Consider the following 13,599-nt stretch of genomic DNA (forward strand, 5'->3'; position numbering starts at 1 on the left):
CCTGTCTCAGTCACGCTTTGTGACTTCCTCAGCACACTGTAGAAACACTGTGTGTCAGACACAAGCCAAAAGTCAGCACTCTGTCTTGGAGGCAGTTGGTGAAATTGACCTCTCAGTAGGTTGGTGGCCCCTTGTCCAGAGTCCTCCGATGGAAATGGTTGCGTCGTGGTCAATTGCAGAGAAGAATGAGGGCAGTAAGTCTTCACCCTGGAGGCAAAAAGGTCTACTTTTGCCTCGACAAACAGATCCCACAACTGGCCACTAGTAAAGGGTGTAATATTCATTCCCCCCTCTGGGGTTCCTGCCTGGAGAGAAAGTCTAGCCCCAGCATGTGTGGCTCTTGGAGACAGAAAATGAACACTAAATCATGAAAGCAGAGACTGAGATAGGTTTAACAGTCAAGGGGTACGTGCCCCTGTCTGGGCGTTTGTGTAACAGACCACTGTTGAACTGGACAAAGAAAGTTGAGAGCTTGAAACACGGCTGGGAGCTCTCAGTGATTGGTGTGCAGCCTGTTCTGCACTGAAATTCAGACTCTCTGATGAGGGTGAGAAACGTGGGATTACCTGTTGTGGTCACCTGAACATCTGACAAGTCCGAACTAGGAATTACAACCTGAAACAGCAAAAATATATTTTTGTGCGCAGGGGGTTTGTGACTTAAGGAGTGCCTCTTGGGCAGCACCAGATAGGGGAACCGGCATCTCCCTGCAGTTCTTAACTCAATCCCATAGCTAGGAGGACTGAGACGTCTTTCTCCTGGGCGTTGGGGCCCAAAGGTGGATCTTAGCTCCACGCTGACTGGCGTGGAAGTTACCCCAGAGGCTGGGCTCTTGCTGGTGGTACACCCACATTAGCAGCAGTCGGTCCGCTCTCGGCGGTGGGAAGAGGAACAGCTAGCCTGCGAGACCAAACTGCGAACTTGGAATTTGTGTCATGTCTGGGAATGATATCACGCAAAGCTGCCGTCTGCTTCTTCCTCAGTTCAGATTCAAATGACCTGACAACAGATACTGGCTCATCCAAGTAGATAGCACTGTCCCTATCTGAGACAAAGGTCAGATGTGCTACTATTATTGAAGCCATCTCTCTGTTAGGGAGCACACCCCAAAGGGCACGGAGAATGTATTCCATTTTTTACTTGGTTCTCATTAAGGTAGAAGTAGTTGTCTGGGGAAACCAATGGACCCAAGTTGCACCGGGTACATCGCCTGGTGCGACTGTATCACAGTGACTGAGCTCATGGCATGAGCGCCCGGCTGAGAATTATAAATCTTGTCGGGCTGAGATGCAGAGCATGTACAGTGCTTGGATGGAAGAGATGCGGGATCAGCTACACCATATATGTGGAATGGGGATGCCTCCAGAAATGTAAAAGGTAAATTTACCAGCTACAGCCATTCCGTAGGAGGCGGGTTGGCTAAGCCAGCCTTCTTTGTGCTGTCCAGCTCTAAATACTGTCCATAGCTGGGGATTCCCTAACCCAAGACGGTGGCTTGGCACATGTGAAGTGGTTAGCTCGGAGACAAAGTCTGGGAATACTGGAAGGCAGTTATACTCTGTTGTCAGCTTCGCTGGAAGGAAAAACTCCACAAACTGCCAGAGATTTGTAGATGGCCTTTCCACTCTGAGCTTCTCCACTGTGTGATGAAACGTGGAAAAAACAGAGATGTTGTTTTGGCCTGCAAGTGGAGCAGCGACGGCACACTGAGCCAACAACAGGCTCTGCTGTTCATCCATGAGAATGTCGATGAATGCCCAAGCTGATGTCCAGCACGTCACCATGTTGGTGAGCGTCCGCTGAGGCTAGCCAGTGCTCCCGCGTGGTTCATCCTCAGTCAGTCCAGATATTTGCAGAGACATCGACCAGATACTAGATTTGGAAAAGCTGGAACCCTAGCGAGGGTATTGCAATGCAACAGCCGTTCTATCACTTTCTCCGTCTTTCCAGGGTCGAGCCCTGGAGCTGGCAACAACATACACAGGCTTACTTTTCCCGGCGTGGTAAGTCCCCAGTCAGACAGGGCAACCTCATGCTGGTCATGCAAACAGCACCCATTAGGACGGGAGAAACAGAAGATTTCTGCTTTGCTTGCTTTGGTTTGGTACTCATGCCAAAATGCAAAGCAACAGTGCTGCACAAGGACACTTGAAATTTCCACTCTGTGGGAAGCCCACACACCAACTGAACAGTGGAGGCTAACACCAACGAGGCAGTTAAACTGACTTCATGCCAGCAGACAGCAGCACTAACTATCAGTAGCTAGCCCAACTCGGCATCCCCTCAGTTTTTACGCTCAGGTGAAGTGTGAAAACTGCAGGATCAATGTGATCACAGAAGTCTATATGTGTCATCACAGGGCACGAATAGAGGTGCCTTAAGCCACAACATGCAGGGGCGTGATATCCCAAACTATATGTGTTGTATGGACTGAAAGGGGACTACTATGTTACATCTTAATTGGAAAGAATTTTTTCTTCCCTATAGTTTAGACGTTGCACAAAAGTAGGGAAAAGATTTGGGGCTCCTCTTAATTAGTAAATACTAAATGTCATTTTAATTCTGCAGAGCTGTACCTCCCATTACAACGCCGGTACCTGGGGAATCGTCCAGGGCCAGTTAAGGCCCCTTTTGGCTCCCAGAGTGTATACGCTGCCTATGGTGCGGTCGATAGGCAAGACCATGGTGCAGGGCAAGAACTACGGTCCCCAGATCACTGTCAAACGCATCTCCACACGGTCAGTACTGGTAACTACTTTTAGCCTGCAGTTCAGAGGTTTCCATACACTCACCACTGGTATGAAGGTTTTAATGGTTGTTTTAAACTGTTCCAGGGTGGAATTGTTGTACTGCATAAAAAAATAGATGCATAACTACTTCATCAGCTACTGATGTTATAAATATAATTTTGTGCTTAAAGGTAAACTTAAAATCCCCTTCTTCCTTTTCACTTTGGTTTTCCATCACATTTGAACTCTGCAGAGGTCGGAAGTGTAAACCAATCTTTGTACAGATTGCTCGGCAAGTTGTAAAGTTGAATGCTTCAGATCTCCGACTTCCTTCAAGAGCCTGGAAGGTCAAACTAGTTGGAGAAGGTGCTGATGATGCAGGAGGGGTCTTTGATGACACCATCACAGAGATGTGTCAGGTATGTAAACATCTGGACTTGTTAGAACAAATTTTATTCCAGCTGTTTACTGGATGTCTGATGTACTAGAGCTACTACTTCTTCACTGTCATGTATATCTATCCATAGGAGTTGGAGACAGGAGTTGTGGACCTGCTCATCCCATCTCCCAATGCCACAGCAGAGGTTGGCTACAACAGAGACAGGTGAGAAGACCTTAATGAAACATGTAGGTCAGTTAATGTGTTGGAAGTTGTAGGACTTTAAGAGAGTAACTAATCCTTTGTTTGAAATAAAAGAAAGACATTTCTTTGATGGCATGCGCTAAACTGGATATGATACAGGGAAGATTAGCATGGTCTCTGCGCAAGGATGACACGTAAATTCGTGAAGCGTTCCACATTTTTCAGCGGAGGCTTCAAAGCGTGTCTGCCGTCTATTATTTTGGGGAACGTTCGGTTGCTAGCAAACGAGATGGACGAGCTAACAGCGCTGACACGGAGTCAGAGGGAATATCGTGAGTGTAGCTTGATGTGTTTCACCGAATCACGGATGCACCGGGGTATTCCCGATGGCAGTGGACAGTGTGTCTTCCACACTGTTCGGGCGGACAGGGACAGCGCCACGAGCGGTAAGCAGAAAGGAAGAGGGCTTGCTGTTCTTGTTAACAAACAAACATAACAATCAAAGACTTGGGCCGTATTATTTGATCAGGGAATTTACCCTTGTAATGTTGGTGGCTGTTTACGACACTGCAGTGAATGCTCAGCCACCTACAGCCGTATCCAGAGCTGCACCACTCCCTCAGGATTGTTTACGAGTCTGTTGTGGCCAGTGCCATCCTCTATGCTGTTGCATTCTGGGACAGCATGCCAACAGACTCAATCAACTGCTCGGCAAGGCCAGTAATGTTGTGGGGATGGAGCTGGACTCTCTTAGGGTGTTTCTGACAGGTGGCTGTTGTCCAAGATAAGGACAGTGATGGACAGCACCTCCCACACACTGCATGACTTGCTAGCCAGTCACAGGCGCATGGACTGAGACACAGGAAATCATTCCTGCCTGTGGAACTCCTCCATCTAATACGCCGTACACACTGCAACAATTACACCCTTTGCACACGCTCTACAGTAAAATAACGAATGACAAAGTTTCACAGGTTAGAGTCAAATGTCAATCATATACATTTCACCTCTATAATATTCTTGATATGTATAATTGAGCGATTTGTATGCGTGTATATTGTGCTATTTCTTAAATGTGTAAACTTTGTAATAGTCTGTTACTGTTATTGCCTTGGAGCAACTGAAACCCACATAGTTTCCTTATGGATTATTAAAGTATTCTGATTCTGATTTTGATAGATTCCTCCTCAACCCGTCAGCATGCCTGGATGAGCACATGCTCCAGTTTAAATTCTTAGGTATTCTTATGGGGGTAGCCATCCGCACCAAGAAGCCCCTGGATCTGCACTTGGCTCCTTTGGTTTGGAAGCAGTTGTGCTGCATCCCCTTGTTGCTGGAGGACCTGGAGGAAGTGGACCTGCTCTATGTGCAGACACTCAAAAGCATTCTTCACATTGAAGACAGCGGCATCACGGAGGATAATTTCCATGAGGTTAGAAAAGCATTTTGATTGTATGTTCGTGTGAGGATTATACTTATATTGAAACCACACTAAAGCAAGCCAGCAGCCACAAACACATCCATTCATTCAGCAGTGTTAACTGGGGTTGTTTAATAGAACATTAAATTCAGTGTTTGGTTCATTTTTAGTGCAACAGAGAAAAAGCAGATGTCTACATTTACGAACAGTTGAAATATGAAAGAAAGCCTGTGTAATGGTACTTTGCTTGAGACAGGCTTACCTGGGTCCAACCTGGAATTAGGCCGGGGGAGCGGCTACATTGGCAAAGCGGGCTGGGTATCGTCTAACGTTGGGCAATATCTAAAATCTTTCCAACCGACATTCGACATGGGCAGAGCAATATATAGTTATGCACAGACTGATTTGCGCTTTTAGGCTTTATAGGGTGAAAGGTAAAGACCCTACAGTAATACAGAGAAAGCCCAACAATCGAAAGACCCCCTATGAGCAAGCACTTGGCGAAAGTGGGAAGGAAAAATGCCCTTTTAACAGGAAGAAACCTCCAGCAGGCTCAGGGAGGAGGAGCCAGATGGGGGTGAGGAGAGGAATACTGAAGAAAAGACGCTGCAGATGAGAGCTCATTTCTGCCACATGAGCTTTCATGCGTTGGATGAAATGAATCAATGAACAGAACAATGAACGGTTGTTAGATTTAGTGGAAAGCTTTTATAGAAAACCATACAGTGGCCTTTATTTACCATACGTTATTGACTTGTATTTTATGCTTTGCTTGTCTTTCTACTGCATTCTCTTTGATAATATAATTGTCATATTCTAGTACAAAGCCTCATTTTGATCCGCTTCTTTTAGGCCATGGACATAACTGCTTTTTAACTACGCGTTCAAATAGAAAAACAGCAGTTTGTCTTATCAAACTCAGATCTGGGGACAAAGATTAATTGTCACTGATCCACAGGGCCCAAGGTTTATTATTTAGGACTTAGAGATGTGGAGATTTTAGGTATATTTTTAAATCATTAATGTAATTCCATCACAGGTCCTTTCTTTATGAAGTGAAGTTCTCTAACCTCTGAGCTCTTTGCCAGTACTCACAGTTTTTGTGTTTGTTTTGCAGATGATTCCTCTGGATTCCTTTGTCGGGCAGAGTGCAGATGGTAAAATGGTCCCCATTATCCCAGGAGGGAACAGCATCCCTCTCACTTTCTCCAACAGGAAGGAATATGTGGAAAGAGCTATTGAGTACAGACTGCATGAAATCAACCGTCAGGTACAGAAAAGGCCTTTACACACCAGACATGTCAAATCCATGCGAATATTTTGTGTATTAAAAATATTTTTCGGACTCACCTCTTCAGTACAGCAGCACAAACTCCATTTTTCCAGTTTTCTGGATCTGAATAAACAGATCTGTGACCAATCAGATCACTGCCTTGGGCAACAAATGCGATTGTAAGTCAAATCATGCAATGATATGGAAATAGTAAAATGTTACTATTTTACCTCAGATTGGATGGAGTCAGATTCTCAGTGTTTTATGTTTCCTGTTTGGAGACATCAGGACGAGCTCGTCGATGTTGACTCTTTTCACAGTGTTTTTTTTTCTTTTTTTTAAAAAATAAATAAATATGTGTTTATTAAAAACATGGATTAACTTCAAAGTCATAAAAAAGAAGCGCGTGTGGAAGTGTTTTAAACCTGTGTTGGGTCAAAGACCCACTTATTGGCCATAGCTGTGGTTGTAAGTAAAGACTTCGGATAGACGTCTGGGAAGCATTTTGACTTGACTCTCCTTTGGAGTTTATTTGGGTCATATGAAATTGAACTGAACTTGTACGTCTTGGTCATACTGTTTCAAAACTTCGTTGGCTAAGGACTTCTCAGTCACCAGTTGTTAGCCACTGAGCATTCACAGGGGAATGAACAGATGATCCAGATACAGGAACACAGTGTTTGTCTGCTGTTTCAACATGGAAAACCTAATAACAGCAAGCTGTGCGCAGGACTGGAAACAAACAAGAACGTCTCTTTAGCTGATCTGACCGTTAGCTAAAACGTGATTTTGGCCTTAACACGGACATAAGTCTTCTCCTGTGGGCTCATCTCTCCCAGGTGGCAGCAGTGCGTGAGGGCATGTCGTGGATCGTGCCGGTGCCGCTACTGTCCCTGCTCACTGCCAAGCAGCTGGAGCAGATGGTTTGTGGCATGCCAGAGATCTGCTGCGATGTGCTCAAGAAGGTGGTGCGCTACAGAGAGGTGGATGAACAGCACTCCTTGGTGCAGTGGTTTTGGCAGACCCTGGAGGAGTTCTCCAACGAGGAGCGTGTCCTCTTCATGCGCTTTGTCTCAGGTCGCTCGAGGCTCCCTGCTAACACAGCTGATATCTCCCAGAGGTTTCAGATCATGAAGGTGGACAGGGTAAGTAGAGCGGTGCATTGTCATCATGAAACAATGCCCAATTATTTTCCTTAAATCCCTGGGGAATCTAAGTGATATTTAGGATGGTTTATTGGCAATGAGCTGAGCAGGGAAAATAACTTTTCTCTGGATGAGGCAGTTCAGAGACAGAGGACCTCAGTCTAAGTTAATCTGGGGGCATTTTGGTTCTTTTGGTTCTCCCATCTTCAATGGACCGCTGCGTAACTCAGGACACTATTAACTATCGTTATGAGTGTACAATAACATATTTTTGCATTTCCTGGCAGTGTGAATGCTGGAAATTTAAAGATTTTGCCTGAAGTGTTTAAAAATATTTGAAGTCAACGCTGAACTTCCTGAATGAGCTTAATTTAATTAGATTACCAAATTATCAGTCAACTTTAGTGTAAAAAGTAGAAGCACAAAATTGAAAAATGGGCTGAATGAAACCAAAAATCCATCATTTTACTCTAAAATAATAGCCACGGGTGTCCGCTTTCATCCCCGGTTATTGTGATAGATATTTGTCTCTCATAAATGTCCCCAAAGCGCTGCCTCCTCCGTCCAACTCTTCCACAGGGAACAATGTGAAAACCGTCTAAATTTCATGTGAAAATCCGAATCGCAGGCTGTTTCCACACTGTCACGACATCCACATACTAAACTCTACAGATGGGAAAATTTAAGAATTTGTAGACTAGGAGTTGTTGGCGCTCACGGTGAAAGAAGTTTCCTTATACAACAGTTTTCTCTTAGGAAGCATTTCAGAGACAAATTTCTGTCTATTTCAACCTGAAGCTGACAGAAGTCTGGGTCACCTGACAAGAGTCACTATAGCAACCGGTCCTCACACCTGCATCCTGATGGGCGCTCTCTCACCCAGCCAAGATCCATCTCAAATTATATCTTCCAACTGCTGCTGTGTCCACACTTTTTACTCTCCAGCCATTACCTTAATCTTAAAACGTAGGGCGGTTTGTCCTCAGCCTCACAAACCGACTCTGCCTTCAGGCTCGGGCTCATAGTAGCCCTGGCCTGCATCTTAATTAGTGAATTAATTAAGATGCAGGTGTCAAAAAAACAGCACAGTGCTTCAGAAACACTGTGCCGAGGCTTTGTTCATCAGCACATCACTCCTTCAGTACCTGATTCATTGGTTTATAAGGAAGTGAATCACTGGCAGCATTTGTGGTCTTTTGTGCGAGACATAGTGAACTGCTGTGCGACATTGAGATATGGAGTCAGCAACAAAAAGACGATGTTCTGCCTATTCCTGAATAAAAACCACTTTAATAAGGAGTTCTACCCACAGGTCTGAACTGTACATAAGAAATGCACCGTACATATATAGTGATAGAATTCTAACCATCACTAATCTGGGAGTTAACATGAAGGCAGATCTTAAACTTGGTCAGAGCTTTTTTTAATTTAAGCCCGTCTTATCAAAGCAGCTTTTTGAGACAGTAATCTACGCCTTTGTTACATCTAGGCTGGATTATTGTAACGCACTTTATTGTGATGCAGTGCGCCTTTTAACTGGAACAAAAAGGTCTGCGCACATTACCTCCATTCTAATTTCACTCCACCAGCTACCTGTACCTTTTAGTTCTTTTGTTTTTAAATCTCTAATTGGCCCTTACCTCTCGGAGCTACTACAGCCATATACACCTGCCCGCTACCTTACGTCCGCCAATCAGCAGCTGCTTAAGGCACCAAAAACTAAGTATACATTTAGAGGTGCTTTTGAGGAGGCTGCTCCAAAGGGGCTGTAGCTTTTATTAAATTAAATAAAATTTTATTTTATGTGTTTATGCTTTTTGTATATGTACAGCACTTTGTGAACCCTGGTTTTATGTTGGTGTGGTATTATATAAGCTTTGGTCACTGGTGAAATACATAATCAGGCAGAGGCAGGGACCTCACAGCACAGGCGTAGTCCCAGCCTATTATAAGAGTGTGTTGCACATTATTATATATAGTCTTTTTTTTTTTTTATGAATAAAAAATATCAAGACGTCACAGGTTCTGTAGAGCAGTTCATTAAATTTTTAGATTCAAGCTGCGCTTCATATTTTTGGCCACCAGAGTTTCGTGCTGAAAAGCTTCGAGTAATGAAGTTTCATTTGTCCATTAAACATCTTAATTATAGAATTCACAGAGCAACAGACTGTCCATCATAAACATATTTAGGCGACGTTATCTTGAATCTGTGCCACACCTGCACAGAGACACAAAATATCTTGCTTGTCGTGTGGGCTACAAGTAGACCAGCGTCAGTGCAATCAAACACACCTGCCTTAGTTAATACAACCCCATCAAACCACTCCCAAACTAGTGCCCATTCCCCACAGCAAACATGGAGAAGAGGTTATCTAGGCAATATTATGTTACACCATACCACCTTTATTTATAACGCACTTTAACATAAAACCAGAGTTCACAAAGTGCTGTACATGCTAATAGCATAAGTAAAGAAAATTTAAATGAGATAAGATAAATAACTAAAAAACTAAAATAAATTGAAACATGTTAAAACAAATTGAGTCACCCCTCTAATCAATGCCAAAGGCTTCAGCGAATGAATATGTTCTAAGAAGACTTTTAAATTCAGAGAGAGAAGAGGCCTAACATGCACGGGCAGATCGTTCCACAGCTGTGGAGCAGCTACAGCAGAAGCACGATCACCTTTAGATTTATACTAAGTTTTCGGTACCTTAAGCAGCTGCTGATTGGCGGACCTAAGGGAACGGGCAGGTGTATATGGTTGTAGTAGCTCCGAGAGGGGGGGCCAGGCCATCAAGAGATTTAAAAGCAAATAAGAGAATTTTAAAAACAATCCTGAAACGTACAGGTAGCCAGTGGAGTGAAATTAAAATTGGGGTAATGTGCTCAAACTTTTTTGTTCCAGTTAAAAGACGAGCTGCATCACTAACCCCACAATAAAGTGCGTTACAATAATCCAGCCTAGAAGTAACAAAGGCATGGATTACTGTCTCACAATGCTGTTTCGATAAGAACGGCTTTATTTTGGCTAAATCCCTCAAATGAACAAAGCTAGATCTGACAACAGCTCTGACCTGGCTTTCAAGTTTAAGATTTGCCTCTATTTTAACAGATTAGTGATGACTGGTTTAACATACTGTGCCAGCGAACCAAGATCTATAGTAGTGGCCTCAGAAGCGCCACCAAAAACCATCACTTCCACCAGGGTATTTAAAAGTAGCGCAGACTGGGAGCCAGAGCCTTGAGCTTTCACGTCCGTCTTCTGTGTCATCACCACCCAGTGTGGATTTGCCAGACGGAGACCGTCTGTATTTTTAAGATCCGACTTTCATTTTTGATAAAGCGTATAGCTGGGATGACCGTGAACCCTTCCTTCGTTATGCTGCAGTAGGCCGGACCTGCTGGGGCTTCTCATGATGCATGACCACTTGCATGTTTCTTCTTCACTCACATTCACTCACTTTCCATTAAATCATTAGTGTACTGTTGTTTGTTCTTTACCTTATTATATAAAGTGCCTTGAGGCGACTGTTGTTGTGATTTGGTACCAACTGAATTGAATTTAGGAGAGCAGCGTTTGGCCTGCCACAGAACGACACTGTGTGAGGTTTAAGTAATTTGGAATTTGTTGTGTGTCCTCCACAGCCCTACGACAGCTTGCCCACCTCTCAGACATGTTTCTTCCAGCTGCGCTTGCCTCCGTACTCAAGCCAGGCTGTCATGGCTGAGAGGCTGCGCTACGCCATCAATAACTGCCGCTCCATCGACATGGACAACTACATGCTCTCCCGAAACGTGGACAATGCCGAGGGCTCTGACACTGACTACTGATCCAAGCAGTTCTTCACACGCACACAAATAAACTCGGCAGAAATGAGCAGGAACAGCCAGTATTATCCAAACCGCACCATCGTAGGAAACTCTTAAGCAGATGGGCCATTTTCTAATCTGTTTTATGTCGATTAAACAGCACAACTTTTCATTTCTCTTTGTGGTTTATTAGCAGTTTTTATTGACACAAATTCATACGAGAAATGCATTTAGTGTTTTATTATCTTTTTTTGTGCACATCCCATTTTCAGGGTTTCTGAATGGAGATATGTTTATTTGTTTGGAAATGTGTATAGAACCTTATCAAGCAAGCTGTGGAGAAAGAAACACATTGTACATTGTGTAAAATGCTACATTAGGGAAAATGTCATATTTATTGTTTTCATTGCCTATGCCAAGTTTCCCAAACCATATAAAAGACCTGACAATAAATGCTGCATAATTGATTTGTTCTGTTGCTGGAGTTGGCTATTTCCATGGTAAAAAGAAAAACCCTTCATCATAAATGGATTAATTTATGTGAGAAGTACAAAATATCACAAATGCCACTGTGTGACAGGAAGAAATAAACTGGAAAAAAATAACAATCAGGGGGAAAAACGACCCGAGCAGGTGAAACAGATTCTCGTGACGCGGCGCTTTGGGAAGTCCCACCTTCCCATTTCCTTATTTTTTTGCACATTTGTCATATTTTCATTATTTCGATCAAACAAATGTTAATGTCGAACATAGATGTCCCTAGTAAATACAGCATGCAGTTTATAGTTGATTCCATTCATTACACGAAACAGCCGTGACAAATGGTTAACTTACTCAATCTAAAATGAAATCTTCACTTTAAAAATGCAGAGTTTTTACTGGAGTTATCTTTATGTAATAGTAAAATGTTTTGATGATCTGAAACAAAGTGAAAAATATGCTAGAACTCGGAAAGGTCTTGATGCATGCTCAATAATCCAGGTAAGGAAATCCCAAAAGGTTGATTCTGTTCATGTGGACGCAGCGTTTTCAGTGGGAGAAACGTTTCATCACTCATCCAGGTGACTGCTTTGGTCTCAGATGACTGCAGGTTTCCCCAAAATTGAATTGAAACCAGACCTAGTTTTATTCTTGAGATCATCTTCTGCTGGTCTAACAGCACAGGTATACACGGAGCTAGTCTCTAGTTCAACAACCAAATCTGTGAGATTAATATCCTTTTTATCCATGTTTAAACTGAAATATCAACATTATGCCTTTGGATCACTTTTCTAAGGGTAAATGGTAAATGGCCTGCATTTGATAAGCGCTTTACTAGCCAAGGACAGCTTACACACCGTCATCCACCACATTCACACACTGGTGATGGCAGCTACATTGTAGCCACAGCCACCCTGGGGCGCACTGACAGAGGCGAGGCTGCCGGACACTGGCGCCACCGGGCCCTCTGACCACCACCAGTAGGCAAACATGACTGATCTTGATGAAACTTTGCATAAAGAAAATTAAATACATAAAGCACATATAAGAATATTTTATACAAATACCACAATATATTTGTACATTTGACAGGTCAGCTGAGTACAGAATGGGATGTCAGATTAGAAAGTTAATAATATAAACATGCACATATTGTCCAGTGAGGACCATGCACTCACTGAGGGCAGGCAAACTGATGATGACAGTGAGGAAGATCAGAACCCAGAAACAGTTTTGAGGTGCTGTTAGGAGGTCAGGGGTAAGATGTGTGTGTTGGTGTATTTGTGTTAGGAACAAATCTTGTCAGAAATACATGCACCTGAATTGTATTGACAAAAGCATTTAGAGCTGTAGTATTGTTCGCTCTGATTTTCTTTCCTGTGCAGGTTCCCAAAAGATAAAATTAGAAGTTTAGAAAGAACGAAAGAGTACTTTATTGGTCCCCGTGGGGAAAATCCCTCTCTGCATTTAACCCATTCACTCAGTGAAGCAGTGGGCAGCCATTGGGCGCCCGGGGAGCAGTGTGTAGGGACGGTACCTTGCTCAGGGGTACCTCAGGGTAGCTGTTCAGGGGAATCGAACCCCCGACCTTCCGATCATGGGGCCACCACTCTACCTACTGAGCTATCCCTGCCCTGCCCTAGTGACACGAGTAGTCCGCAACCCTCATTCTTAAATCAGACTTTGACTAGACAGACAACTTGTAAAAACTGGTCCCATCAGTTTTTACATTTGTTGGGATGTATTTCTCTAAGGCTCATATCTCATAATTAGAATCACATATTTGTGTTTTATTTTTTACTTGACATCACTATACAACTACAGGCTATTTACCATAAAATGAACCCAACACATTTTACAGTCACTTTTTACAGCAGAACTTTACAAAAACAAATTTCCATATTCTCCAGAATTCTGTTGTTCATGTTAGGCATGTTAATCATGAACATCACACACAGTACCAAGTCTTTCCAGTGGTGCCAAATCCTGGACGTTATGCTGGAGCCCCAACCTGCGCATCCAGTTTAGGCGCTGGCTCTGATGGTGGTCTGTCGGTACCTATCGGCTGCCTCCGGAGTCCCACAGGCTAACCAAGCCCGGTAGGTTGGTTACCACCACGACAGGCACCAACCACCTTGCGGCCGCAGCTCCGTGCA

The 13,599-nt window shown here is 43.6% G+C and overlaps 1 protein-coding gene and 1 non-coding gene across 2 annotated transcripts in view; both read left to right on the forward strand.

Annotated features, from left to right (window-relative positions):
• The window catches only part of herc1 (HECT and RLD domain containing E3 ubiquitin protein ligase family member 1), a gene marked incomplete in the record, with an annotated part of 98,122 nt that extends 86,690 nt beyond the window's left edge, over positions 1–11,432 (forward strand). The window contains 7 exon segments of the mRNA XM_042213905.1: positions 2,569–2,738; positions 2,983–3,148; positions 3,257–3,333; positions 4,492–4,744; positions 5,850–6,002; positions 6,845–7,150; positions 10,799–11,432. Of these exon segments, the coding sequence (XP_042069839.1) occupies positions 2,569–2,738; positions 2,983–3,148; positions 3,257–3,333; positions 4,492–4,744; positions 5,850–6,002; positions 6,845–7,150; positions 10,799–10,984 (1,311 nt within the window).
• LOC121812260 lies at positions 3,430–3,534 on the forward strand. Its single transcript, XR_006052959.1, has one exon. It is a non-coding gene; the product is annotated as a U6 spliceosomal RNA (small nuclear RNA).
• Positions 11,433–13,599: the final 2,167 nt, after the last annotated feature.

This window comes from Haplochromis burtoni, unplaced genomic scaffold, assembly GCF_018398535.1.
Source record: "Haplochromis burtoni strain Fernald_Lab_line unplaced genomic scaffold, NCSU_Asbu1 Contig_495, whole genome shotgun sequence".
Lineage (NCBI taxonomy): Eukaryota > Metazoa > Chordata > Actinopteri > Cichliformes > Cichlidae > Haplochromis > Haplochromis burtoni.